General features: G+C 50.1%; 1 protein-coding gene across 1 annotated transcript in view; it reads right to left on the reverse strand.

The window, feature by feature from the left end:
• The window catches only part of myo10l1 (myosin X, like 1), a 68,963-nt gene extending 67,710 nt beyond the window's left edge, over positions 1-1,253 (reverse strand). The window contains exon 1 of the mRNA XM_062527580.1: positions 909-1,253. Within this exon, the coding sequence (XP_062383564.1) occupies positions 909-1,253 (345 nt within the window). The remainder of the gene's footprint in view (positions 1-908) is intronic.
• Between the last annotated feature and the right edge of the window lie 321 nt (positions 1,254-1,574).

The following is a 1,574-nucleotide window of genomic DNA, read 5'->3' on the forward strand; positions in this document are numbered from 1 at the left end:
TTATGTGCTTTCTTCCACCACGTTTATTTTCTCTGAAAAACCCCTGCTACCTCTCTCTTCCACTGAGCCTCTCTTTTCCCCTTTTCTCTTCTTCTTCATCTACCCTCTCATTCCCCCACTCTCTCTCTCTCTGTCTCTCATTCCCCCAACTCTCTCTCTCTGTTTCTCTCTCTCTCTCTGTCTGTCTTCCTCTCTCTCTCTCTCTCTCTCTCTCTCTCTCTCCCTCCGGAAGCAGATTTATGTACCTGGGTGAGGAAGGAGACAGGGTTGTGTGGTTAGAGGTCAAAGGGGGTCGCCATGACGATGAAGAGGTTAATCAGGCATAGAAAAGAGCATATGGTTCCCATAGCAGGATGTCCCATGGGCTTGAGTGTGTGTGTGTGTGTGTGTGTGTGTGTGTGTGTGCATGTATGAAATGTGTGCACCCATAGGTGTTATTTATTAAGAATAATGTCTTACTTTGAGTGAAACCAATCCATTTAAGAGACTAAGGTCATCTGACTAGGTCATGGCCGATGCCAATAAGAGGCTGCACCACACTTGACTCCATAGGTCAGAGTTAGGAGATGGGGCTCACTCTGTGCACGTTGCTCTTGAACTTTAAAAATGAATGAATTCCTGAATGAGTCGCTGAGTTAAGTGCTTATCTTGTAAAATCACAACAAATTCAACCAAACATGAAATACAATATGTGTAGTCTAGACTACACAAACAAACAACCAAACAGACACTCCAAACAAACAAACAAAATGCCCACAAAGCTATTATCCTCCTCCAAATTAGCATTTGTAAACAAGTGTTTGGAGTTGAGCATTCTCAGAGGCTTTCTCTGTGTCTATTTCTGACACCATGTCACGGAGAGAGGAAGCAGAACCACCGCAGCGCTGGGTCTCAACCTCTCCTCTAACCTCCTCCGAGAGTCTTAACAGCTTCTCAGACCGCCGGCCCCCACCGACGCGGCTTCCCACAGAGGGCTGGGATGACATGGGGGCAGCAGGCAGGGGCGCTGGGTCTCTGGCCCTGCAGTGGCCACGGTGGGGTCCCGGAGGTCTGGCCACATGCCCGCCGGGTCGCTGCACTTGGGTAACGATCACGTACAGTAACGATGTGAGCTCACAGCAGTTCGGATCGGCTGGAATGCCAAGCATCCGTTGGCCGCGGTCGACGCTCCGGATGCTTCCTGGTTTCTGATCCCTCTGAAATGAGGCGCTTGGGCTCGAGCCAGATGTGGCTTCCGCCCTGGCTGGAACCATCGTATGTGGGTGAACCCCCCTCTCAACACACACACACACACACACACACCAAATGTTCCTCCCACAACTGACCCCCTCACCTCTGGACAACCCCTGGATTCTCCCTCAGAGCTGAGGAACATGACACTCTACTCTAGCCCATAAATGCTTCCTGACAGGCCACACTGTGGGCCACCACTAATAGTGACCATCTGAAAGAAGGGGTGAATTTGGCCAGGATTAACTCCCACTCTTGCTGTCTCAGCTAACAGCTTGAGCAAAGTCAGTTGTCATGTTTCTCTAGACAGACACTACTCTTCCAGAGACCAGCTGATAGTGGGA

The sequence above is a fragment of the Sardina pilchardus genome, chromosome 23, assembly GCF_963854185.1.
Source record: "Sardina pilchardus chromosome 23, fSarPil1.1, whole genome shotgun sequence".
Classification (NCBI taxonomy): domain Eukaryota; kingdom Metazoa; phylum Chordata; class Actinopteri; order Clupeiformes; family Clupeidae; genus Sardina; species Sardina pilchardus.